This window comes from Xyrauchen texanus, chromosome 3 (genome assembly GCF_025860055.1).
Source record: "Xyrauchen texanus isolate HMW12.3.18 chromosome 3, RBS_HiC_50CHRs, whole genome shotgun sequence".
Classification (NCBI taxonomy): domain Eukaryota; kingdom Metazoa; phylum Chordata; class Actinopteri; order Cypriniformes; family Catostomidae; genus Xyrauchen; species Xyrauchen texanus.
In genome coordinates, this window is record NC_068278.1 from 28364733 (window position 1) to 28391554 (window position 26822).

The window sequence follows — 26822 nt, forward strand, 5'->3', positions numbered from 1 at the left end:
TTATCCAATAACTTGTTCGAAACAGCACGAGCCGTGATACTATTTCTTAAGTTACATTATTTAATTACTAATGGAGGCTTGGACGCATCATTTGGTTTGAACCAGAAACGGCAGATTCTGATCCATTGCGTAAGAAAGTAGTTCCATAGTGTTTTTTATGACTGTTCTCAATTTTTCCTAATTTAAAATTTTTTACTTGTTCATTGAACAGCAATGCAGATGTAGGGCCATATCGCACTCTTGCTTGTGTGATATTGCATATATATATATATATATATATATATATATATATATATATATATATATATATATATAGATGTAACCGCAGAGTAGACACTGTCTGGGTGAAGTTTGTCCCTCTGCAGCTACGGTAGCCCCCTGACGTCACTGTGCTCAGCTAGCCGCTGAGTGGCTAACAATTCATTTGCAGCTAGGCCAGTTTCTATAAAACCGTTTTTACAACGGGCTAAGAGAGATTCCCTGGTGTCCAGATAAAGTCTACAATCTTGTACTGTTTCGATACGTGGTTCCCTTGTGCAACCAAGGTATGTGTAAATGTTTATATGATGTAACAAGCTGAGCATTTAGTATTGTTTATCTAATACTAGGCTATTGGAAAATAGGTGTCCGATCGATTGCCAGACGCTTCCGGGTAGTCATGCTGTGTACTACCGAAGGTATTTTTGTGCATTTTATTTTGAGTCATGATGTGGGTGTCATTGATGGAACATGATATGCATTTTAACGAGCACATTTGCACATAGGTCTTGGGCAAGGCACCCGCCGGGTAGCTGTATCGCGATTACGACGCAACATCTAAAAGGTAAATGTTTGTTTTACGGGTAGAAGCAGTGTGTTCGGACCAATAGCCTTGAACACATGTAAAATGAGTCTGATTGTGTGTCCTGACGTAGTGTATGTGTTAATCGTTAACTCTTAATAGAAATGTATTTAATGAATATGCTGTGTGTAACAACTGTTATGTAGGATTGTGAAGACCGGTGCAAGGGCTGTTTCTCCTTATCAATATCGATAGTTTTGCCTTTCTTTTATATTTTCTTTTGTTTGGTTATGTTGCCGTGGCCTTTGCCTAGTGCCTCGCCTGACTGAAGTGGTATTGGCTGTTCCAGTATTTTACATAGTCCTGTTAAGATTTTGTCCAGCTGTATCTTCTATCCACCTTGCTAGAGATAACAACCTTTTCGTCCCTGTCTCTCTCCTCTAGAGTACTAGGGTAGCTGCTCACAGGAGAGGTTCCTGGGTCCGTCTTTGCGCACTGCACCGCGTATTGTAGTGGTAAACCGCACCTCACAGTATTGATTGAATCACTTGCTTGTAGTGGCGGTGCCTATGTGTGTGTGTGTGTGTGCGCTTGGTGTGTATATGTATTTGATTTGTAGGCACCAGAGTTCAGAGCACGGTTGGTGAACTTCACGTTTATCCCGGACCGGTAGCCTACCTTGACAGTGAGTCAGTATTGCCTTGTTGTGTATGGTCAATTATATTGTCTCTGGTAGCAGCCAATACCAGTCTTGGTCTCTTCCTTTAGGCCAAGCCTTTTTGTTTGCACCTACCGTGCGCTATCATGACTGTGTGGCTCTTTTAATTATATATTTGATTAATAAAGTATTGTTATTTTTTGGAAGCACGTCTATGTCTAGTCTATCTTGGGTGTATTTCTATGAACCTGCTTGCCTCAGATTAGGTATTTAGCAGGGAAGTATATCTTGGTGTGAGAGGCACCAGGTGGCGTAGTCAAGAACCTTTAAGCCTCGATTTGGTCAAAGTTTCATAAGGTCACTAAGAGACCACTACAAACTCAAGATTAATTATAACAAGATTAAATGCATGTAACCTTTGTAACCTGCATGTAACCTACTGTTTGTAACCTTTATAGTGTATGTATGCATGGTATGAACATAGATTGATGATTTCCTGTCTTTAATGCGTAACTCAGAGAGCCAGATTGTCATACTTACATCTGTCTCTGGATTTAATACATACTTAGAAAACTTAAAGTGCCTGCTGTAGCTCAGTCATACTTCTTATGGAGAACAACCTCTACCAGACTTTCTCAGCATGTGGAAAGAGACTATTAGTCAGGCAGCCCACGTCACAGCATGTTTATATGGTCAGCTCTGGCTCTGGGATACTGTTGGGAGGGGGAGCTCCCCACAACATCCTATTCCAACTGCGTTGGAATCCTGGTCAGTCATCTCCCAAGTCTGACCAATAAACAACAGCTCTCAATGCATGGCAACAGGACGCCATCCAAAATGCACACTTCCCATCGTCCAAACACTTCAAAGAGTGTGTACATACGGAGGCCAGCAATCCTCAACAGCAGTGGATCACAGAGAAGGATGGGTGTTAAGGGCCAGGCATGGCCTTTAGAGCTATATTTATTGTGGAAAGTTACCATACCTCCGGTAAATAGCGGGCAGCCGGTGAATCCTGGTGATTGGCGAGAATGAGGAAAGGAAGGGCACAGAGCTGAGGATGTTGCAGGGCCAAGTGGAGCTCAGATCGGGACAGCTCCATCTCCTCATCTGACGTAGCACTATTGAGGACAAACACCACACCTTGGGATCCTTGGTAATATCGGCTCCAGTACTTCTTGATGGTCTCGGATCCTACAGAAAGGGAAATAATATTACCATCCCATTTGAGTTACTATTCATGTAAATAATAAACAATATACTGTTTGCACCTTTTTTAGGAAAAGGAATAGTTCACCCAAAACATGATAATCCTGCCAATGTTCTGACCTTTCTCATTAGACTTTCTTTTTTGGAACATGAAACGAGATGTTTTCATGAATGTCAGGCAGTGACATTTTCTCAGAGGAGGTAGTGCCTTCTCAAAAATGTCCTATGAGAAAAATAATCGACTGTACATATTTAAATTAAATATTATGAAATGTGAGCTCAAATAATGTGTATAGCAGTCATATTTCTAAAATTACACTGACCAATAGTGACACCGGTGGTAAAGTTTCAGGAGGCATCAACTCTCTTGCCTCCCTGGAGTTACTCAGCGTGAGTGTGGTAGCCGTAGAATATAGGCAAAAAGTCACATGAGAGGAGGCAATGTCTCCACTTTGATTTGATTGGTCATTACCCTGTCATTCATTCTTCAATGCGATAATACCCATCCCGCCTATTATGCTCGCAGCATATCCACAAACTGACGTGAACAGAGTGAACTGGTGGAAGCGGGCAGACTCATTTCTGAGTAAAAAACTAACCGACGGGAACAACACCTCTTCTGGTCACGTCAGAATCAAATTGAACTTCAAATGACTTGAAATAAAAAAATGTAATGGTCTGTTAGTGAACTGGTTTTAGTGAACGCTTCTGTTCATTTAAAGGCACACATCTGTGTTATCATGACACCTGTGGTGCTTACTGTAAGTAAATTATATGTAAATAATGTGACAATTAAAAATAATAGCCCAACAAAAATGAATAGTAATAGATACATGACATATGCTTGTTGCTGTATAATTGTAGCCTAAGTGGCAACATAGACACATTTAAAGAGAAAACAATTTTTTTTTTATTTGGCTTGGTTTAATACAGTAAATAGTGGGGGGCCTGGGTAGCTCAGCAAGTAAAGTTGCTGACAGGTACGCTGGCTACCTAAGCAACCAATAGGCCCAGTTGCTTGGTTGGGTAGTCACATTGGGTTAACCTCCTTGTGGTCACTATAATGTGGTTTTGCTCTCGGTATGTTGTTTGAGGATGCTGAGGAGAATAACGTGAGTGCTCAAGCCACGTGATAGACGCATAGGCAACTTAGATCGCATTGGGGATTAGGCATGCGAAAATTGGGGAGAAAACGGGAGAAAATAAAATAAAAAATACAGCAAATAGTGTTAATATGAGCATTCAAAGCATTATAGTTTAAATGTATTCCACATCTCTTCTCATACAGAAATGTGATACATGGCCATAAAAGTTTAAACTATATTTCATAGCCTATAGGGTTATAAGCGAAATGATGCAAATTACCAACATCTTCATGTAGAGACATTTTCCAAGACCATGTCACGTGCTTTTGTTTAATTAGTCTACAAAAGGAATCAAATCTACTCAGATTCTCTCAACTGCCCAGTCACTCATATGCCTTCTGCAGCAAAAGTCATTCACGGGGCTTTAACAAATTACTATAACAGAGTGTTGCCGGTGCATATTATGGCCGTGTATAGCATGTAAGTGCATTTGCTTCATGAATTGAGAATGAAAAGAAATTAAACATATTCTACAGCATAAGCATTAATTTAAATCATCACTGAGTCTTTAAAACAACTACTTTTACTGACCTCATGTGAATTCCAGTCATCAAATGAGGCATAAATTAATTGATAACCCATTTTAAAGTCACATAAGTTAAGGTTTTACTGAGTGTCCTCATCTTTAAATGTACTTCTAAATGCCTCCCACAGCGGTGTGGCCAGTGCATGAATGTTTGCAAACTGTAAAACGTTGGCTGTTTAGGTCTTCTTTTTACCCCTGAACGTAGAATGAAGAAGAACTTTTCCGGAAGTATATTGGGGCTTTAATTGAGAAGAAGAGAGAGACAGGCTTACTCCATACCTGCTAACCACAGCCGCAGACAGCCTTTAGTCACCACTCTCACCTCAGAGGATTTACATAGAGTAAACACATGTATTATTTTAGGAATTACACAATATTTTGAGCTACCTCCAGTCCTGTAAATTGTTAAATCAAATATTTAGCTCAAGCAACACCGGTATATAGCCCACGAATTGTTATTTTTTAATGTTAGAAATCGATGAGCATATCTTCACTCTGCCACCATAGTTGTTTGTTTTCATTACAAGGCTCTTTGGAATACTTGATCCTGATTGGTCAACTGTTGCATTCTGGATTGATTGTTGTCAATCCAGAAACAATATCCTACTAAGCTCTGCTAGTTTAACACTCTGCTGTCTCTTCTCACTTAACAAAGAAATTTTAACTCAAAATCCTTATTTCATGTCTGTTTGTTTATTTGGTAAAAAGCTGTAATAAGTAGGATAATGTACGGTCAGCCGACTACTATCAAAAATCAAATCCATTTAGGTTGAAGGAAGATCACGCTGTCAGGTTTATTTTTACAATTAAGACTGATTGACTGTAGATTATCCCTTACGTGTAAGTTATCTGTGAAGAAGACACACATACTTACAAAGTGAGTCGTCCACTAGTCTCTCATCTTCATTTAGCTCAAGCACAAATGGGCATGTCATTGTTACCTCATTGGATCACAGAATAAACAGGGTTTCTATGTCTTCCACATTCCAGATGTGTCACCATTACAGTGCTTAATTTACTGTTTCCGATAACTTTGTTACACTTGGAATAACCACGAGTTAAATGCAAACTGACTGGATAGTGTAAATCTAGATAAAGTGTCTTCAAAATATCATCTCTGTTATTTGCATGCCTAGATGTAGTCTGTTCACGTTATTCAAAAACTGGGGCAAAATCTGTTGAATTCTGTAGCATGAATTTAAACGTGGCAAAATGTGTTAAATAGATCTGCAAGTACTAAACTCTTCTTGGTTATGAAATTGGGTAATCAAATATTTAATTAAACATGCAATGGCCAGGGATGTGTAGAATTCTGGGAATCAGTGAATAATGTTTAATTTCTGTGGAAATCTGTGGAGTTCTGCAAAGATAATTAGTCTACAAATGGAATAAAATCTACTCAAATTCTCTCAACTGCCTATTCACTCATGTGCCATCTGCAGAGAAAGCCATTCACACATCTGCCTAAAGAAAGCCTATCATCATTCTATTGTCTATATTCTACACATTAACACTTTTATACACTCATCTTTGCAGTGGTATCGGTGTGTTCATAAATGACAATAAGAGTGTAACCAACATATAGCGTGTAAACGCATTTGCTTCTTCAATTGAGAATGTAAACAAATTAAACATGCATTACACTGCTGCAACACGATTGGCTGATTAGATTATCACATGAATAAATAGGTTTACAGGTGTTCCTAATAAAGTGCTCAGTGAGTGTATATGCATGCTATTTTATATTTTTCAATACTGGCTGCAATATTTGACATTTTGTGATATTTACGTAGTCGTGTCTCAGAACTGGATCAAATGACTGACGTTCAGGCATGAAACGCTACATGGTGCAAGCTGATTGGTTCTTTAAACTTATTTGTTAGCCAATTGGCGCACTCACATTTACATTTACAATTATGCATTTGGCAGATGCTTTTATCCATCACATGTAATATATTAAGCCAATCAGCTAGCATGGTGTAAACTGACAGGTCCTTAGATATGTTATTGTGTAGCCAATCAACTTGCATAATCTGTTTTACTAATCCTCCTCATCCGCACGTGTCTAGATCTGCTACATGGGGATTGTATTTATGTCTAATTTTGCAGCAGCATGTCCCACATGCCCGATGCAGTATGTCTTGTGTTTGTCCAATTGTGAAGCAGCAGTAGCATGTCCACATGCTTAACACAGTATGTGAGTGTATATTCTACCAGTAGCAAGGCTTCACACTTTTTCTGCAGCAGCAGCGTAGCAGCAGATCTAGTACACCAAGATAAAAATTCTATCAATATGTCAAAGCAACATTAACATGCTAAATATTTCAGAGTTGTCATGATTTAAACCTAATACATTTCTTAAAATTGGAAAAAAGGACATCCAAGTCTACTTCAACATGGAGTATTTATTATAGAGATGGAAAATATTTGAGATTTTAATCTTTAGAGCAATTCGGTTATGATCCTTCCTGCTCATCCAGTTATCACTTATAATCTTCAAACTACTGAAGAATAGCCAGAGTGAAAACGCAAGCCTCATTAAACATTTCTGATGTTCTGATTCTTGATGTTATAGATGAGAATGGGAGAAGATTTATTAACGTTTAATGTTCAGGTATATTGTTATTTTTAAAAAATATTCTGTTAGACTGGAGTCATTTTTAGGATGATGTTTAGCTCCATGAGCAGTAATACTAAATTAAAAGTGCAACAGTGTCTAGTGATGGGAAGATCGGATCAATTTACTGACTTGGATCTTTGAGTCTTGTTTGGCAAAATGAACAAATCTTTATTCAATTCATTTCATTCATTTGAGCAGAATTAAATTAAAATCTTACATTTTCACTAGCCAAATCTCCCCAACCTCGACTTACACAAACTTTGAATATAGGCCCATTAAGAAAAAATGACAATGCAGCCAAGGACAAATTATAAGAAACAGAAAGATTAGTTCACCTCTAGAATCTTCTTGTCTGAATCGTTCATTCTTTTTGCACTGCATAGTGTTTACGGCTATCACGTGACAGAACGAATGACTCGGACAAGAAGACTCGAGAGGTGAACTAATAATTTCTGTTTCCTGTTTGAGCAATGCATAGCGTATACGGCTGTCACATGACAAAAGAATGAATGACTTGGACAAGGTGAACTAATCATTTCTGAATTCAAAATATTTTCTTAACAAATGTTTTATTCTACAATGATACATTTTTACTCTTGAATAACAAATGTCTAAGTGTCTACTTTCAAACAAGCACAAGTTTGTGTTTGTAGACCAAAGTTCAAGAACTGGAAAAGTTTTAATTTAAGTATGTCATTTTCAAGCTCATGCTCAAAAAGAGGCAGAATGTCAAGAGATTAAATTAAACATGATTAAATGGAGTCTGACAACCCTAATTAACTTTAGTTACACCTACTTGAGTACATTGATTTACCAACTTTATTATGTCATATTAGAATTTGAAATTTCTCTATTAAAACTTCAGGCTTCTGGTCTATGTATGTCCCTAGTGAAGCCTCTGTCTCTCAAGCACCCATGAATAGAAATAATTATGGCCGTTATAAAGAACCATTGAGCAGCAGGCCATTTGTTTTCCATTATGCACATGAGGCAAGGCCTTGATATTGTGTTGTTGCTCTTTGTCTTGGTCTGCTGAAAAGACTAATTTCCCATTGCTGATCTGTGTTGGTCCTCGTTCTATATTTACACTGTACCTTCAGAAGAACAAAAACATGGTGCTAATCTGAGTTTTACTTTTTGAATTGAACCCCAGTGAGTGCAGCATTCTTTGAACTGCCCTAACAGGAACCAGACTCTACAGACTAACTAAGGATTCCAGTCGTTTGCATACACAGTGAGGTCCAGTGAGTCTGAGACCACACTTACAATCTGGGATTCAAAATCTAAATTAATCCTGGAAATTAAAAAGGTTGTAGGGTTTTGAAAAATGTAAAACATAAAAATAATGCAAAATGAAGATGCATATTTATGGTATTGACCATGTGAATTAATATGTACCAAAGGTCAGATTTCCATGCATTTATTGAAGCATGCAAGATGCTTTTTGGAATATTTGGGATAATATGGATTATGGAGCACTTATTTTTTTATATACATTGTTTTTCAACTAAGAAGATTTGAAACTCGTGTAATTTTGTTCAATTCAAATGTTTTAAAAATTGCTATGCTGCTAATAAAATTTGTAATGAAAAATAAATTATTTCAATGAGAAAAATAGAGTATCTTGTGGTTTTCTTGCAGGTTCTTAACCTCATAATCCAGGGGCAAAATGAAGCAATGTATCATTGTAAAGCAATTCAATGGAAAGGAGGCGAGAACCATCTTGACAATATAAATAATAGTTTAATGAAGAAATAATCAAAAGACACAAACATAGACATAGACCGGACAGCTGCCCGTAAATGTCACACCACAGTCCGCAGTCGGCCTTTATCCCTCTCTGAAGCTTAATTAGCCTGATAAGAGGCCAATGTGTGTAAAATCATGACCCGGCCCCATCCTCCACCCTGTCACAATCATGTATAAAACTCATTCAGACACTGCATCCAAAACAATTTCTGGACAGTTAATTCCCTATAACATGTGTGTACAGTATGTTCTTGAGGAAACAATAAATTCCCAACTTAGAATTTGCCATTGGATTGATATCTAATCTATTTTTGGATGAAGGAATTAAGATAAAGAAAATAACTGAAAGGACAGGAAAAAAGTCTATTACGCAGAGATTTCTTGTGGATAATGGCTTTAAAAACATCAAACCACTGCTGGCTGCCTACCCCGTCTGAGCTTAATAAAGGTCGACTCATTAGAAATATGGCATTTTGTTTTTCTTTCTATTCACAAAAAGAAATGACTAACAGAAAGGAAAGCTTTTTTATCTAAATGTTTTCAAAAAATGTATTCTTTCCAAATCCAGGTGCTCTGTCACCTGACTGTAATATACTGAAGCAGTAAGACATCACAGATGGTTGTTATTATAACTGCTCGCACACTCAAAAATGCATACTGATTCGGTCATTTGACATTAAGAGATTAGAAAAAAATAAAAGAAATCAGGACACAAGTTTATTTCATGCCTAAAAATAAAATGGTAAGGAAATGAATAAGATTGTCTGACATTCACAGCAAGGGCTATCATCACACATAATGTTCTTTGACGTTATTGTCACTGGAGAGGGCAAATTCACAGACACTATTAACAGATGCCTCTTCACTGTGCCAGTCATGCCTCTCACCTACTGGACAAACAAGTCATCACTGGCCTTTGTGTCAAAAGGGTAACAGAAGCGGATTGCCTCTTGCCATCCGGGTGGATTATTACATGGATGAGGGAAGCAGTTTGTTAACCTCAGCAGGACAACACAATTCATCACAGCATTTACACTGCAAGCTGTGTGACAAACTGCCGATATGTCACTAGGGCAAATGCTCACAGTTCACATTCAGAACTTTCTCACATTCAGATTCATCCATCCTGTCAAGCCTATTCCACAGTTTATACAGCACCATTTTTTAGCTCAATATTTGTTCATTCTCATGCTGCCTTCAAGTCAAGTCGGAATGATTGCATTCATGAGATGAGCGCACATGAAGAACAACACCATAATGTTGTAATTACTAATGGAAAACTTTGGATTTTCTTTCATCAAAATCTCAAAACTATTATTGTGGTATCTATCTGACAACACAAGAAAACTAAATAAATAGATAAACCACCTCTAAAGGGACACCACTTTAGTATTCCTCAATCTCTCTCTTATAAACAGTGTAAAAATTGCAACAAAAAAAATTTAAATAATAATTATAATGGTTTGTGTACCAAAAGTTTAAAGGGTATTTAAAGACCCTAGTTATGTAAGAGTGTCATTAATTTATTTATTTTTCTTTGCACTTCCATAAATTATATTTTTATGATTATTTCATATTGTGACAGGGCGGAGGGCGGGTCATGATTTTACACACCGCCAACCGTGAGCGGGAAGGGGCTCACTGCCGACCGTCTGGAGCGGGAGAACAGCTGCCATGGGAAACCCCTTCTGTTCCCCGAGAATGCGACGGGGCATTCCGTCCACCAGGGGCTGGAGGACTGCCTCTGATCCGGCTGTCATTAGTTAGAGGGTGGAGGATTGGCCGAGGACCAAGCTCTCTCTCTCTCCCACTGTCAATTTTACAGTGTTTTTTTGTTGGGGGAGTACTGCACTGTTACAGGGAATACCCCCTATTTTTCATTATTGTTTCCCTCCACCTGTCCCCTCCCAGATTCAGGAAGGCGGGGCATAAGGCACGCCCTCCCCCAGGGAGGGGGGGGGGGGTGTACATCGTGCCGGGAGCTCCCTGGTCTGAGAGAATGAGGGAGGAATGTGACAGGGCCGGAGGGCAGGGCCGGGTCGTGATTTTACACACCCGGTTCCTTATCAGGCTAATCAAGCCTCCAAGAGGGATAAAGGCCGACTGCGGATGGTGGTGCAACAGAGAGAGAGAGAATGTTTATGGGCAGCTGTCTGTCCAATGTGTGTGTTTGTGTCTTTTGGTTTATTTCTTCATTAAACTATTATTTACATTGTCAAGCCGGTTCTCGCCTCCTCCTTTCTATTGTTCCCTTTACAAATAATATATAATTTTAATATCACAGGATATCTAATTATTTGTTTATTACAAGAGAAATGAGTAATATTTTCAAACAAATAAATACTATATCATGTTCATTTTCAATTTTAATTATCAGTTTTCAATATGGGTGTACACATACATATTATACATGTTATTTCTTACAAAAGATGGCACTGTTGTTTCAGTGACTGGCTTGATTTAAATTTTGCATTGCTACTTTTTTTTGCACTGGGGAAGTAAACTATAGCAAGTAAAACACATGAACAGTATGATATGACTATTGTCATTTGGGTGTTCTACTGAAATTATGTAAGTTGTGCATCTATTTAAACTAAATAAAAGCCTGATAAAATACTTATGTGTAATCTGACACTATCTGGGCATTTTGTAGATCCCTTTGTGATAGATATAAGTGCCGGGTCTCTAAAATCTATAATGTGTGAGTGTTTGTTGATATTTCCATCCATTTAAGGGTTAAAAACATGCTACCACAGAAAAAACAGTAAGACGCTCTGCGCAACGGTCAAAGTCATCTGCCTAGCACGTTTATATAGAAAAACAGCATGATCGGACGCAAAAATTCTTAAATTTTTTCTTCTTTGTTTTGTTGCACAAGTTTCCTTAAATAAAAAAGAGAGAAAGAAATATGACATTGCCCAGTGCATCCATTTTTATCCAACCAAAATCACTTGAACGCACCTCATATTGCAATTCCAACTTTCTAGAACTTCACAGGAGGACTATTATGTTTATTAGGTCCTACTATGTCATACCTCTTGTATTTAATATGTAGCTTATCTAACACAAAAAACCTGAGCCTTTTCCATCATCATTTAAGCTACTGCTAATAAGCTATTGGTTTGTTATGCGTCTGCTGCAAACAAATAATTTCGTTTTAGGAATAAGATTATGATGATGGCTTAATGAGGGCTCTTGGTCTTGCCACAAAAGACAACGCTATACATAGTAAGTCTAAGTAAGTACAGCAGTCAAGAACAGAATGAACATTTCATATTTCTTAACTGGGCTCCTAAAATATACATTAACGACATGGCATGAGTGCCTGTGAGATACTGTACGCTTACTACAACCGGAGGGTTGCTGTGCCTGGGGCACATCAGTTATGGAGTAAGAATATAGTTCTTGTTGCATTGAAAGGGAGGGCTTGACACTTTAAGGACACATGGGAAAGGGTGTTCAAAATGCATTATTCAATTTACAAATGGAAACACACAGTTATAGTAGATGTGAGTCAGCCTCCTCTGCACCGTCAATTGCCTTTTCCGCTCCTTAAACCACTTGTCACCCAGCTCTACAACAGTATTTTTGGTAGAGGAAATCTCTAGGCCTAAAGGGATATTATAGTCTTCCGCAGCACAAGTTCTATGGAGGGATCAGGGGCTGTCAGCCATACCTAGTTCACTTTGAAATACTGCAATAATTTTTCCCACTAATACCCCACAGATATGGGATCAAATCTACAGAAAAAACACAGGGTGAGAAGGGCTCTGTCACCCTAAAAAAATAATTTAGTCTTAAATACATTGGGCAGTATTTGTGTATAAAAACTGTGTGCAAACATTTTCATTGCAAAATCAATATTCATCCACACATACTTAAACATCCAACACATGTATGCAAAAATCACAGATCCCCCTGTCACTCACTCAACGTTGTGTCGATATAGTGACACTATGGGTCTCTCTTGAGAGCCTCGGTTACCTCTTAGAGAAAAAGCTAATGAAAATTGGCGAACAGAATTTGCAAGCCCCTCCCCCAGACATACAGGTATAAAAGAAGAGAAGCATGCATCTGTTCAGACAGATAATTTCTTTGGAGCCAAGCGGTTGTGTTTCAGCGAGCTGAGTAAGACCCACAACTGTTCCACTCACCTTTAAATAACGTACACTGTTGGAAATATGGCGCATTTCATCGGCTTTTCTCTTCTTCTGCACGCCAGTGCAGACTACGCCCCTGAGTATCAGAGTATATATATTTCACTTCGGAGTATATATATTTTTCTAAAAGAGTAAACATATTGACGTCGAACGTCTTTTTAAAGATGCGTCTTTTTTAAGATGCCCTTCAGTCTTTGTGTCATTCCTAGATGCAGTCGTTACCTTTATTAAAAAATGTAAAATGTCATTAATGCATTATCCGTTGTTTGCCCTTCCTGAAACTGCACTAATGTTTTCCCCACTTCCTGTTGCTTAAATCGGCATATATACATTTCCAAGAGTTACACGCTCGACTTGACTGCACATCCTAGCAAAGAAACTGATAGAGTGGAGCACAGTGTGCTTATTCATTACACACAACGCATTTCCCACGCATAAACACAGGAGCAGATTTAATGTGCGGAGAATGGAGACTTTAACCGGAAGTGGTGAGCCAGGTGGGAGAAAGATATGGGCAAGCTTCCATATCTATTCAAGTCGCCAAAAAAACACTCACTTTCATTTGAACCAGTGTAAAAAACAAATCCATGCAAGAGACCAAGCTTGTGTATATATAGTGACCGAAATGCAGCCAGAGAAAATAATTGTTTTGAGATTTTAAACTTCAGTATTCCATTGGTTTTATATCTGTACGCAGTGTTAATATTGTCAACATTTTTTCAAAATTATTCAATATTTGGTTAAAGTATGGTGTTACAGTTTATCACTCGTTTTTGTCACTTTGCACATTATCATCAATGAAATTAATAAACTGACTAAAATTAATGAATATGACATGAAATATAGACTAATGTTAAAGGACATTCTTGTCAAAAGAATAAAACTATGACTAAAACAAAAGTTAAGTGTGTAAAAACGAAACACTGTCTGTATGTTCTGTAGCCTACAGTATAGTCTCAAAGCATTGGCAATGTACTCTTTGATTTTGCCTAATGTTTAATTACAGCTGTAATGTCGAGGCTGGCAGAGCACAGGAACAATGGTGAAGTGTGCTGAACCCAAGTGCAGTTTATTATAAACAAAGACAAGATCTTAACTACAACATCAATGAAGCTTGATTTGAAATGTCTTGACAAACAACAGCTACAGATAATCAATACACAAGAGACAATGAAAAACATGAGGACTTAAATACATGGACATGGGTAACCACATGACAAAGACAACAATGATAAGACTTATCTAATGAAAATGATAACAAGAAAAATAAACATGAACCAATAACAAAACACCAATAAGAACAAGACACATAAAACCAGATATTCACATGTTAGGATCACATGATGGGAACAGGAAATCACATGACAAGACACATGATAGAAAACAGGAACTAGGAAACAATTAACTAAACTTCAAAATAAGACATAAAATAAAAATCATGAACAAAAACAAGAACCAAAACACACCCATAGCTTGACTGGGGGATAAGAGGTCAAAACAGCCGGGGGCTCCGAGGTCAAGGTGGCCGGGGCTCTGGCAGTGAGGTCAATGTAGCATAGCATTACGAGGTGGACTTAGAAGCATGGCATGAAAAAGCAAATGAGACATGGCATGGACATGGCCATCAAGACAACATGGTTTGGCATGGCAAGTGACACAACATGGCTTGGCACTCTCTCTGGGATGATTGAGGCTTCAAATGATACTTCTGGTACAGCAGAGGCTTCAGCCACTTACTCGTTGACCGTGGCAGCCATGGGCACTGGCTCGTGGATCGTGGCAGCCATGCGTGCTGGCTGGTGGTCCGTGGAAGGCGTGGGCACAAGCTCATGGACCGTGGCAGGCGTGGACGCGGACTTGCAGAACATGGCAGGCATGGGCACTAGCTCGTGGACTATCGCAGGTGTGGGAGCTGGCTCATTGATTGTGGATGCGTGGCGGTCATGGCAGTGGTGGTAAATGTAGGAGGACCAAGTTCCTCATCAGCCACATGCACAGTAAATAACGAAACACTCAGTAGAAGGGCTTAGTCTATATCGGGGGTATTCAATTAAAGTTCCAAGAGGTCCAGTCTCTACATTGTTCAGACAATATCTCACATGGTGTCAGTAGTCAGTAAATTGTAGCTATGAAATGACAAGGAATGCTTAATAAATTTTATGAAACAGTTATTATAAATGTACAAGTTGGCAGCAATTGTACATTTTAAAAGAAAACAAATCATAAAATCAAAACATTCTCTTCAATATTAGGCAATGATTGTGACATTTGGTACCCAGAGACAAAGCCAAAGTAGTGGGGTTTGGGAAATATTCTACAAAAAGATTAAAATATTTAAATTAGTTCATCAACCGAGTACATTTTAAAATCAGCGGTTTCATTTGAAGCTGAATGACAGCAGTCATGTGTTTTGTTGTCCGGTCACAAACCTGATTTAACTGAATGGTCTGATTTGTTTCAGACTCATGAAGTTCATTTTGATTCATTCTTGTTTTCTGCAGTGTGTTTTAGCAAAAGATGCCAGTATCTATTTTGCTGCTCACTGTATTTTTCTGCTACAGCCTACTGTCGTTAAAATAACAGTGTCTGCAAATCTACACATGACGCTACATCTAGCAATGCGCGTGGAGAGCGAAAGGGTTTAAATGAAGTGTGTTCTGTAATAGAGAAAAATATTCAAGGACACAGCACTGAGAGATCAGTGCTATCTACGCCCAAGCACTTGTGCTATACACAGCTCTGTTGTTTTGTCGCGCTGATCACTTTAACTGCAGTAACGGTGATACGGGTCGGCCGATGTCATGTCTTATGGTCCGGATGGAATCAATCTAGGGTCTAGACCCGGACCTCAGTCCGCTAATTGGTGACGCTGGTCTATATACTGAGCCAGAATCCAAGGAATACTGCCTCAGGGCAGCAAGGAGTATAACGGCTCATTTATGCCTGCATGAAATAAGTCCTTGAGGAATAACTCACCAAAATCCACAGCTCACAAAAGTCCATTACAAAGTCCTCAAGGAGATGACTCCCCTGGCGGAGACACATAAGCCCTACTGCTGGGTTCATAGTAGGCTGTGTATTCTGTAATGTCAAGGCTGGCAGAAAACAGGAACAATGACAAAGCAGACGCGACGATGAAGTGTGAAGAACCCAAAATTATAAACAAAACAAAGACAAGAACTTAACTAGAATGAAGACTTGACACGTCTTAACTTGACAAACAAACAGCTACAGATAATCAATACACGACAAGAGACAATGGCAAACATGAGGGCTTAAGTATGGACATGGGTAACCACATGAGACAACCAATGACGAGACTTAAATAATGAACATGATAACAAGACTAATAAACAGGAACCAATAACAAAACAGATATGATAACAAGATAACAAGACAATTGTAGCGAATCAGCTCTATATTCTTCCACCATTAGGTAGCGAATCAGCTCTATGAAATATTAATAATCAATCATAACTTGTTATAATCAATTATGAATATTTGGATCAGTTAATCGGGTTAACTTGATGTAGCTACATTAACATTACAACCAAATACTCGGTTCATCCCGTGAACACTCAATATTGGTTATTAATTAATTAATTAATAGAAAGGTACATTTCCGGGCATGGGAAATGTCTTTCTTACTAAGTATTAAGAGCAAGTAGTCAAAATCTATGATTAGTGACTTTAGATATGAGCTTGAGACACAGACAACTTTACATGTGACATGAACAAGACTTTATTAACTAGACTAAACATTTAAACTACTCTAACATACATATACATACATTCATACAGTTTACCAAGGGAAAGAGGGCTGAAGCAGAATACAGGAAGGCAAGAAGTTATAGCATTGTTTGAAGTTCAGCAGATCAACAGCCTGAGCAAACCATCATATTAGTTCTGACACGCCCTTTTTAGAAAGGGGTTAAGGATACTTAATGTATCAAATAATGAGACTAAGTTTGATACTTGCATGTCCCATTTGAATTAAACTGTCCTGATGCAATTTGTTGAGGCTCCAGTTGATCTTTGATGATGTTGTCTTGATGAGAGAGAACCAGTGAGAGTCAGAGACAAGGCCGGAGCCTGGCACACGCTTGGGAGTCCTTGGGGCCTTCTAGTTTGGCATCATTCAGCGAGAGAGTGAGAGAGCACAAGGCTCAGAGGACCAGAGAGGCAAGAGAGGCAGGAAGCAAGAGAGGCTAAGAGATAGCAGATAAGCGAATAAGAGGGAGCGAGGAAGTGGGCGCAGCAATTTTATACCCTCAGGAAACAGGTCCCACCTCTCATTGGCTCGACCAATGAGAAGGGTTTGGGTTCCAGGCGGGAATTTGGTTTATTGCTCTTTGTTGTAAAATTGCCCATTGCATGTGCAAGAAAGAAAATAGGAAATATACTTGTAATACTAATATGTTGTTGTTATCAACATATCATGTACACAGTCATTTCAATCTTCAAAATACCAAGTTATAGAGACCAAATATGCCACACATATGATTTTGGTTAACCATAGTATGCAAAGTCTGAAACATTAACCTATTAGTTTGCAAGAAAACATAGATCAAGCACATTTAAGGGAAAATGTGAGATGGCACATTAGATACATGTCAATATTTATCACATGGATATATAGAATATATATATAGGATTAACAAGGGTTCATTTCTCCTTCTCAGTAAGTGAGAGTTGGCCATCTCTGCACATTCTTTTGGAGGTCGTAAAATTCTCCTTCCATTGGGACAGGAGAATGATTCCTTTGTCAAGGCTAATTTGCGTGTTTATGACCGGGTTTATGACAGTAAGAGATTTTGGGCTGAATGACTCAAAAGATAGTAAAACATAGCGTAATATCATTCTACAGAGATCTTATATTCGAATTCAGCTCGGACAAATTGTAAGGTTTAATTTGATACCAAGAAACATGTGTTTAGTACACTTAGAAAGGGAATATACACTGAGGCTATTAAATATGAGGCCTCAGAGTTTAAAACACACAACTGAAACAGTTCTAACGAGTTTGATATACCTCAGAAATACACAACATACAGGGATTACATGTATTTCATTAGCAATATGCAGTTCTGTGTTTAACTGAAAAACACACACACACACATTTTTACGTTCAAAGTTTCCCCTTCCTGTCCACACGATAAGCACGTGGTGAGCATGCGGATGTCACATGCGGTTCTCTGTCAATAGTTCATTGTCTCTTTGTCAATACATTTATTGTGCTTGTGGAGAATGGTTGGCTTATTTCAGTAATTAGGGAGTTTTCAACATTAAGTTCTTGTTTGTTCGTGAATCTGTTAAGGCCACTGATCCTCCGCCATACCTTACAGTCCCCTTTTTCGCCAGGTGGTGTCCCTGTTGGAGACATCATCGGACGACAATCATCACAATGGCGGATGGCAGGTGAATCATGAGGGTTTTGTAGCAGGTGGTTGTTCCACGGTGGGTGATGTAGACAGTAGCCACATCCAGGTCTCTGCAGCAGGTGCAGAGGCAGCAGGTGCCTTGACAGTGTGTCACCTGTCATTATGAAGTCAGTTTGTTTGAGGCAGGTGCTTGTTTGTGGCTGCAGGGAGTGGTTATGGGCATTGTGTAGTGTGGAGAGAGTTTCAGACTGACCTAGTACTGGTAGCAAAAGGGCAGCAGGTGGCCGTTCGCCCTTGGTTCGGCACCTAGTCACCAGGTGTCTGAAGTCTGCAGTGTTACTCTGCTCTGGTAGCAGTGCTGACTTGAGCTTGCCTGAGTGGTGTTGGGCAAGAGTCAGAGGTTTGTTCTTCCCAGTACTCCTCAGGGGAGTTCTGTTCCAGGAGCTCTTTTGCTAGTGCTAGCAGCTCTTGTAACTCAGTAACAGGCGTTTCTAGCTGTCTTTGTGCAGCCTCTGTTTGGCACCTGTTTGAAAGGTGTACAGGAGGATGTTGTTGTAGACTGCTGTGGGACGTCCTGTGGTGTTTGCTGGGTGAGGCCTTGTGTTTGTTAAAGGCCTTCTGTGTCAGATCACGCAGTTGTTGGATAGGCATTGTGTGGGGGCAGGCCATAATGCCTAAATGGTGATTTACCATAGGATGGAGGTTTCGGAGGAAAAGGCACTTGAAGCTGGTGTCCTCCTCCATCCCAGGTTTGTTGCGAGCTCGAGTAAGCTCGTCTGAGTCTGTGGTAGTAAACATAGGGAGTTTCATGCCGACCCTGTTTGGTGTCTAGGGCAGCGATCAGTCCGTTTTTAGACTCTGAGAATTCCCTTATGATGGCTTGTTTCAGCTGCTGGTAGTTAGACTGGATGTTTTCTGGCTGTCAAGCCAGAAAGCGTCGCAACTCTGGGCTGGGCGTGATCCAGATCAGATGGAGTCTATCTTGATGGTTCACACTCATCAAAGACTGCAGGTGAAAGTCAATGTCTCGCAGGTAAGCGTGGGCGTCGTGGTCTCCTGCAAGCTCTGGTGTAAATGCAGGGATATGTCTGGCCATTCGGTTGAGGTCTTTGAGTGTCGCTACACGTGTCGTTTCAAGATTCGTCTGAATCAATCCTTTTCCTTCCGCGGCTGCAGAAGCTTTAAGGAAACTGTCCGATGGCGTGTTAAGCAGTGGGGTTTGTCTCCCCTTTGTAAATCTGTGCTTGGCTGGGGAGGTTTCTCTGCTGATTGCAAGTGGGGGAGTGAGATGTCTCTCCTGCTGTGGTTCCTTTTGCAGCAGGTAAGAGTGTCTCAGTTCTCGTTGGACCATGTCAAGTTCATCTTTGGTGTTGTCCAGCTGCTGAGTCAGCACTTTAACTTCAGCTCTGGACACATTCAGTTGACCTTCACAGGCCATGATTCTGGCATCTTTGTCCAAGAGTTCAGAATTTGCTGTTTTTAACAGTGAATCTTTGTGAAAGAGTACCTTTTCCAGGTGCTCTCTGGCTGTCTTTTCCAGCTGCTCTTGTTGTTTAGCAGCTGTCAGAGCCGTTTGAAGTCTGTGGATTACCTCCTGTGACTCCCTTCTGCCAGGGTCCTTGTGTCTGTCCTGAGCCTCCATCTCTAGCTGGTCTATGCGGTTTTTAGCATGTGTCAGCTCCGTTTGGAGACTCAGTGATCTGGCGTTTGAGGTTGTTTACCTCCTGTTTCAAACCTGTGAGGTTGTGGGCCAGGGCGATAACCTCAGTCAGATATTTGTGCTCATACCTCTGGTTTGAGTCGTCTGTCATTAGTTATTTTCCCTCGTTTTCCAGTTGCTTTTTGTTCTGTTGCTGAAGGTCGTCAGCAGCCATGGATAAAGGGTGTTCCTCAAAACACCTAGCCAGTCCTTTTGGCCTGCCATCTGGGCAGTTAGGCTGAGCATCTGCAACATTTTGGCACACTTCTGGTGAGAGTAAGGGCAAGAGACTAATGCAAGATCAAACAGAATTTGGAGCTAAAGGCAAAGTGAGACAGCAAGGTGTATAATGTACAGCTAGGTTTTGCTAGGTGTGGTTAACAATTGAAATGTGTTCCTGATTATTACTATCTTAGCTGCAAATAGCAGGGTGCTCAGATTTGTGTGGATCTGAGTGGCTTTGCTAAAAGAGCGTAAGCCTAGATTTAATAAATGACTTAAGATGTTTCTTTGGGTCAAATTATTTATCAGCACTTACTGATAGCATACAACAGGCTTGATCTTTGAACACATGAAGAGGAGAAAGAAAGAGGAAGAAAAGAGCTTTCCTATTAGATTGTGTCTCAAAATTATGCCATAGAAATCGTCTAGATTACTAGTGTAGCTGGCTCATAAAATTTAAGCAACTTGTTGCAAATAAACACAAAATCGAGAAGAAAAGTATGTCTAGTTACTTTTGCAGTTTTATGGGGAAATAAACTACACTAGACCAAGAGGGTTAAATGGTAAAATGAATAGCTGACTTCTATTATTAGTAAAAATAATAAAAAGACTTGAAGAAGTGATTAAAATAGCAGAATAACCTTGTATTGGGAATAATCAATAGCACTTATGATCAACAATTAGATTTGCTTTGGACATCATTCTATAGTTGGTCACAGCTGTTAGCGTGTTCAAGACCACACAATGTGTTTGTCCCTCTATAAAGTTTAGTCAACGTGCCATTGAAAGTTCCCAATAACTATAAAATTATTCTCTATCTAAACAGTTTACATGTAATTAAGTTTTTAGATTTAATTAACAAAGTAACTGCAAATTTAGCTGAACAGCGTTCAGTAAGGGATGCACCTGAAAGGTGCAGGTGAAGATTAGATGAGAAGAATTAAAGTTAAGGAAAGAGAAAGTGAGAATTCAGAAACCAGAAATGGGGTTAAAGGAAAATGGTTTAGATCACTTCACTCTGCATGCACACAAGCTGTAGATAAAGGCTTCATGTAAATTATGCTAGCAGCTAACTGTTGAAGCTATTAGTTAGCTTAGCCTAAGCTAAGGGGCTGCTAAGTTGGGTTAGCTTAGCCACCTAGGCTGGTTTGTTTACAAAATGGCGTCGGAAGGAAACACATGTGCTATCTGGAGTGAGCACTTCCTGTGACAATTCGTTGTCATGGGAACCAATGCACTTCAGAGTTTCAGTGAGTGAAACACAGTTTTGATCACCAGGAAGCTAAGCCTTTTAGATGCACAGATAAAGTTTAGATGAAGGACATCAATCTAACTATAATTTGTAAGGCCTTTATACTGTGAAAAGGGAGCATCGCCCAAATCTACATTTATATAACACTGTACTGAGATTTCTTCATCAGAAACAGGTTAAGCAATCAATTCTGGTACAGTTTACATGCCGCTGAGCTGAGATTCCTTCATCAAAACAGACTTACACTTTAATACTGAAATTAGGGTTTCTTCGCTAAAATCACATTACTCGTACACTGATACCTTTTGAAAATATGCTTAAATGTGTTAAGACTCTTTCAATTACAGTAGAGATGTCAATTCAAGCCATCACTTTATCCGCATCCAAACAAGCCAGCAACTAGTGAAGCAAATGCCGTTTCGCATGTCGTGTCCTATTCTGACCGGAATTATTCAATGCACACTTTTAGGTTGACAGTGGTTCAAGCTCATAACCTTTGTTTAATCATGCCCGCACATTCTCCACCATTATGTAGCGAATCAGCTCTATATTCTTCCACCATTAGGTAGCGAATCAGCTCTATGAAATATTAATAATCAATCATAACTTGTTATAATCGATTATGAATATTTCATAGAGCTGATTCGCTACCTAATGGTGGAAGAATATAGAGCTGATTCGCTACACAATAAACCAATAAGAACAAGACACATGAAACCAGATCACATGAGGGGAAAAGGAAATCACATGACAAGACATGACAGAAAAAAGGAACTAGGAAACAATTAGCTAAACTTCAAAATAAAAGACATGAAATACAAAGCATGAACAAAAACAAGAACCAAAACACACACATAAATGTGACAACAACATGTAAGCTCATTTTATGGCATGCAAACTTTTATCAAAGATTTATACATGTGGAAATATGTGTCTAACTGACTAAAAAAAAATCATAGTTACTGTGGTAACCTCCGTTCATTATACAGAGCAGTAGAGAACTGATAAGAAAGTATATAGAGGAAATGTGATTGTGACATGATGACCCAGGACGGATTCGAACCTGGGTTCCTTTGGGCTCAACAGCTCTTTAGTTGTCATGAAAAATGTACTCTGCATCATGACTTAGATACTTTTGCATGTTTGATCGCAATCACAATACTGTCAACCTCCCATAAAATTATATTGTCTCACCAAAAGTGGGTACATCTCGCTAAGTTATAATTGTCAATGTCTAAAGTTAGGCAGTTCATGGGAAAGAAAGGAAAACACATGCAAAACACATCTTTTACAGCTCTGTTCCCTTTCAGGCACCAGGCAGACATTCAGTCAGAGCAGATGTGTCCTACTCCAGGTGATACATCAGCCTCATCTTAAAGAGCACTAGAGGCCTCAATCCATTAAAAACATCCCCAGGGACTCTGACCTTACCTACTGGAGAAGTTTCATTTCACAGCCCTCCATATGCATTTCAGATTTAGTCAGGCGGCCCTTTGGTTTACTGTGTTGCCTTTCCCTGTTGTTTTTCTGTAACTGGGCTCTTGATTCTGTTGCGTCAGTTGGGCCACTTGTCATGATACAAAGTGCACCTGTAATGTCCCCCGTGTCCCACAAAACACATAAATCACTTCAGAGCGGCTCCCCAAACATTCTCATAAACAGAGTCGGGCTCTGGTTGAAGATTTATACCACTCTCTACAAGCCTCTGTTGTTCAACAGTCCTATAATAACAAGCATCTTCCAACACTGTACCTGTGGCCTCATATCTGGCCTAAATGAGCAGTCATGTCAGATTAAAAGAATAGTTCCAAACCTGTATGACTTTCTTTCTTATGCGAACACACAAGGAGATGTTTTAATGAATATTGTGAGCTGTCTTCTCAATGCAATGCCAGTGGATAGTGCCTCTGCTTATATAAGTATCATAAAATTAGTGCACACACTCCTGCATCATATATCAAGTCTTCTGAAGGCATATGGTAAAAATGTTCACTTAAAAAATAAATAAAAAGTACTTATATTGTGGGTTGTTTTTAACCAAAACCTTTTATATGCCTTCAGAAGTCTTGTCTTAGGAGTCTATGAACTACTTTATTATATTTTTAAAGCTTTAAAGTGAGGCACTGACATAGTACTGAAAAGATGGCTTACGATATTCATCAAAACATCTACTTTTAAAGACATTTATAAAAGTTGAGGTGGCTGAAGAAGGCTTTGAATTGATAATTGAAAAATTCTATTCATATTACCCACAAGGCAAAATCAATTCCAAAACAATGTCCGGCATGTATAATAAAATGTGTTTTTCTTTTCTAATCAGGTGGAAGCAATGGAACAAACCTGACAGTCATTCTAACCTTCTGTAACTGTTCCACACAGCGATTTGACTTTTTATTGTCTATCTTCCTATAGAGTTAAGTTCCAACACAACTGGCTTGTATTTTCAAATGAACTCCAAAACATTTATTATCTGATTTAGGTGTTTTTGATTAGGCTAAACTCTGAAGATACAGCAAGGAGCAGGATTCAGCATCCCTGGTATACAGAATACTAGAACAATACAAAATATGATGTTGAGAACAAGACAAATCCAATTAGCTTATTCTATAAATGCTGCAAAAAGAACACTGCAGGTGCATATGTGTCTTTCACAAGCGTCAAATTAATTCCCAGCTTTCCCTGTGTGCAAGCCCTTCAGCCAAGAGTGCAACACGTGCCAAAAGAGTCACAATATTTATTTGCTTAGCAAACAGCTACTAAACATTACTGACTTGTAATGTCTTAATCTTTAAACTCTTCTTGCAGCTGTGGATTTACTGGAAAGTTGGAGACACTGAGGTAAGTGCCCCTTCTTAGAATTCAGGTGGCTAAACTAAGAGATCTGTCCTAGAGACATTGGATAAGCATGGTAACACTCATTCCCTTTAGTGATTGGAGAGGAGAAAATGATTCTTAAAATCCATTTGTTTTTATTACCTCCTAGTTCCTTCACATTCAAAACTGCATTTTCAAATGGCACTGCCTTGATGCTGAAACCTGGGGAAGAAAACACATCGATGTTAAAATTTCACACATTTTGTGGTAAAAGGACAAAGCTTGTTCTCTAAAACAGAATATATATTACTTAACCCTTTAAGCTCTTTACGATAGGTTTTGGTGTGAAACATCCTGAAATTTAGGTCATTTTTCAGTTAAAATTTTGATGTCTGTTCTGTGTTCAGGAGGGCATGAGAGAAGTTTGTTCAAAGTTTAGCACAACAAAAACAATGCAAGTGGTTGCACGAAGACACGAGCCGCTGTGAAAAAGCTTCTAATAGTGCTTATGAACACGTAAAGGGTGTCAAGATTATCATTAAAAAAGTACTTACACTTCAGGATGTTTCTTATCAAAACATCATATTTCTTCAGAACACTTGGAATATGACGTACAAGTTGCACAGACTGCTTTTATGATACGTTTGGGCCCATTTTTAGGCTTTAAAGTGAGGCATTATACACTGCCGTCGTATTGAAAAGATGGACCACAATGTTCATTGAAACATCTCCTTTTGTCTTCTGCATAAAGAATACATATTTGAAAACATGTGAATAAATTATGACAACGTTTGTATTTTTTGGTGAACTATTCCTTTAACAGCTAAAAGTATAACATAAATGTGAAACATATAGAAAATGTATTATAATTTACATGCTACACAAAAATGTCTTCTGGCGGGTTAGTTTCCCACCAATGCATGCAGAGACAAGGAGGCCAGCCATTTGGTATTGATTCATGCAATTGAAAACATGTGAGACTGAACCTCCAAAGCCCACACTGACTTTAAAGCTTTTGTTCATAAGGCAAAATTCTTATAATGCTCAGCAGGTGAAAGTATATTTGCCATGAAGAGGTGAGAAGCTCTGTCAGTGCAGACTAGTGGCTCTAACAACTTAATCTAACCATATTTCCATGCAAGCTGCCAAATAAGCCTTTGCTATAGTAAACATGTTTATTTTCACAATTACCACTTCACAGGACAGCTTAAGACAGGTGTTCACTCCAAAGACAATGAGTCATTGGACATTCTGAGTTTATGTGCTGTCTTATGTGCTTTATACATCACACTCAAAATGTGCAGAAGAAAGGCAGACTCAACTGCGTCTTCTCTTGTGAAAAGAACCATTTCTGTTTTTTTTGTGTGTGTTTTTTTTAAAAGGAAGTGATGTTCTCAATCTGATGGCAGCAAGAGTGAAGGTACTGTGATTCATGAATACACCAGCCTGTCACCATGGGCTCTAATGAAATCAACACTCTTGTCATAAGGAAGAAAGTCCATGTGACAAAACCCAGATGTTCAGAAACACAGACACACATACGCACAACGAGGTCATCTACAAGTGCACTCCTTTTTTAAATGGTGAAGTAGGGGGACTCTGAGGTAACTGGACAGAGAGTTGCAGCAATAACGTTAAACAGCTTTCAGTACGCCAAGAAGCTGATGAGTATATGGTGACAAGGCAGAGATTTTGCAGGCACTAGCAGTACTGGAAAATGTAGAGCTGGAGATATAAAAAATGTACTGAGAAAAGTTGTTAAAAACATTGTGTGCTGGGTCAATTTGTTGGGAGGATAAGTTGCATTTGTTGGAGAAACAAGGTATTTTGACGTATAATTAACCCAAAAATGACAATTATTGAATCATTTACTCACCCTCGTGTTGTTCCAAACCCATATGACTTATTCCCATGAACACAAAAAGCAGGGCTCTCACAAACGTTAGACAAATACATTTGCATAACTTTTCCATGATTTTTTCAGTAGGTTGTGATTACTTGATTAAGTATTTTGCAAATATCTTTCAGCTGAATTTAACTAGGAAAAATTCTGAACATTTCTTTGAACTGTGGTAACTTGTATATCTGACAAATTAATGATTACAGCCTGATGTACCTCTTTAAAATGTGTGTAATGTTTTATCCATGTGGTTTAACCAAGGAATTAACCAGTATGATTTGTAACCAGGGATTTTCATGTTTGTTAACTACATGTATAATATCCATGAAACAAAATGTCATGTTTGGTATGTAAGCGTTTGCTGGCGTATGCAGAGAAAGCTGATGACAACGAATATCATGTCTCTTGTACCATTCTCAAGATATAAAAGTTAATGATTAAATATGAACTATTTGAGCGGGAGATTTGTAAGAATCTGAAACAAAGGACCATAAATCAACTGTCGGAAAAGACAGCCCAGTTGACCATGTGACTCTGAAAAGTCACTTCTGATTGGCGCAGTACACCTTTTGGGATGCGGCTAATTTCAGTTCAAATGTTTCCAAACAGGAAGAACACGATCTCTTCCTCTCGATCTCTTCCTCTCTTCTCTTTGGTCGTCTCTCTCGCTCCATTGACTGCTCAGACTTCGCTCTGACTCTTCCCT

The 26822-nt window shown here is 38.9% G+C and overlaps 1 protein-coding gene across 1 annotated transcript in view; it reads right to left on the reverse strand.

The window, feature by feature from the left end:
• The window catches only part of LOC127629553 (ADP-ribosylation factor-like protein 15), a 232246-nt gene that overhangs the window by 134728 nt on the left and 70696 nt on the right, over positions 1-26822 (reverse strand). Inside the window, exons 3-4 of the mRNA XM_052106648.1 lie at positions 24379-24438; positions 2425-2633 (exon numbers count right to left, since the gene is read on the reverse strand). Coding sequence (XP_051962608.1) covers positions 2425-2633; positions 24379-24438 — 269 coding nt within the window. The remainder of the gene's footprint in view (positions 1-2424; positions 2634-24378; positions 24439-26822) is intronic.